Consider the following 1,995-nt stretch of genomic DNA (forward strand, 5'->3'; position numbering starts at 1 on the left):
ATTATAGGTATTCATCTTTCCTGATGGCTGAGTAATACTCTGTTGTATATATGAACCACATCATCTAAATGAGCCTCTTGCCTGATTCTGACTCAGGAATGTCTCTGTCAAGGACCTAGGAAGTATCACTGAAATGTAATCATCAGAGGGGTAGTGCCTCAGTCTCCCAGTTTCTGTGGGGGTATAGGAGCCTACCTTTGATGGCCTATCTTCCAATCTACAAAACTATCTCAGGTAGTATAAATAGACTTATTTTTCCTTTGTATGAAGCCAGTTGGCAAACACATAGGGCCATCCCAATTATGAGGTGAATCTAGGATGAACCATTTGTGACAATGGGTGCTGTCAAGTTTTTCTTGAGGACTAATAGTTATTTATCTTGAGAACATGTATGTAAATGGGTTGTATCTGGTTGGCTACAAAAAGGAAAGATATTTCTTTATGTATTTGCCATCTCTTAGATTGCTATGATACACATATTCTCTTGCTGTAATGCTTATTCAATAATAAAGCTGTTTTATACTGTTCTTCCACTGTGGAGAGGTTTTATGACTTGGAAGGAGATGTTTTAAATTCTATTTCTCAGCAAACTCTATTATCACTCTAGTACTTTACCATTTATAAAATTAGGGAGATGGAGTGCACCTTTGAGATCCCTTATAGCCCCATTAAATCTAGGAAATAAACTGTCTGGTGTATGAAGTTAAAAAACAATACCGATAATTTTCTGTGTGATGTGAGTTGTCTTTTTAACTAAGAAATTAAAAACAGGAGCGCCTGGGTGGCTCAGTTGGTGAAGCATCTGCTTTTGGTTGGGGCCATGATCTCAGGGTCCTGGGATTGAATACCATACTAAGCTTCTTGACGAGCAGGAAGCTTGCTTCTTCCTCTCCCTCCCCTACTGCTCCCCCTGCTTGTACCTGCACGCTCTCTCACTATCAAATAAATAGATAAAATCTTAGAAAAGGAATTAAAAATAGATTCTATCCCCAAATCTTTTAAGCCAAAACTTATTTTTAGGTTCCCAATAATTTCTTCATAGCATGTTTCATATCTTTGTTCCTCAGACTATATATTACAGGGTTGATAAGTGGAGTTACTATGGAATAAAACAAAGTTACCATCTTCTGCATCCCAGCTTCATGCTCAGATGTTGGGCTCACATACATGACCATCACTGAGCCATAGAACAGTGAAACTACAGCCAGGTGGGACCCACAGGTAGAGAAAGCTTTTCTTCGTCCAGCTGCTGAAGGGACCCTCAACACAGCTCTCAGGACCAGAGCATAGGACCCCATGATAAAGAGAAAGGGAATAAATAAGAGCAGAGAACTTAAGGTGGAGCTAGTTAACTCTACTACAGGGGCTCTAGTACAAGTAAGGGCCAACAGGGGACCTGGATCACACAGGAAGTGGTCAATGATCCTGGATCCACAGAACGACATTTGGGAGATGATGATGATGGGAATCAAGAACCAAAAGAAACCAAGTATCCAGCAGGTGACCACAAGATTGGTGCAGAGACGTCCTGTCATAATGGTTGGATAATATAGAGGCCGGCAGATGGCAAGGTACCGATCAAATGCCATAATAGCCAAGAAAAAGCATTCTGTAGAACCCAAGGAGAAGAAAAAGTAGAACTGGAGAAAGCACCCAGAGAAGGAGATGACCTTGGTGTCAGAGAGGAAGTTGGCCAACATGTTGGGGACAGTGGAGGTGACATAGCAGATCTCTAGGAAGGAGAAGTTGGCGAGCAAGAGGTACATGGGAGTATGGAGTTTCTGATCCCAGTACACAGCACAGATGATAGACCCATTGCCCATGAGGGTCAGGAGGTAGACAGCAGAGAATAGCAGAAAGAGGAGGATCTGCCCTTCCCTGGCGCAAGGGAAGCCCAGAAGGATGAAGCCAGTGATGGTGCTGGAGGTGTTGGGGGTGTCAGAGATTTTCATGGGTCTGGGAGCTGTGAAAAGACCATCACATTATTGAATGTCT

At 42.4% G+C, this 1,995-nt stretch overlaps 1 protein-coding gene across 1 annotated transcript; it reads right to left on the reverse strand.

The window, feature by feature from the left end:
• Positions 1–1,016: 1,016 nt before the first annotated feature.
• On the reverse strand, positions 1,017–1,995 carry LOC131998614 (olfactory receptor 11G2-like). The gene is given in 2 exon segments (XM_059371104.1): positions 1,017–1,979; positions 1,981–1,995. Coding segments are annotated over 2 exon segments (966 nt in total). The 5' UTR covers positions 1,984–1,995.

This window comes from Mustela nigripes, chromosome 13 (genome assembly GCF_022355385.1).
Source record: "Mustela nigripes isolate SB6536 chromosome 13, MUSNIG.SB6536, whole genome shotgun sequence".
Taxonomy (NCBI): domain Eukaryota; kingdom Metazoa; phylum Chordata; class Mammalia; order Carnivora; family Mustelidae; genus Mustela; species Mustela nigripes.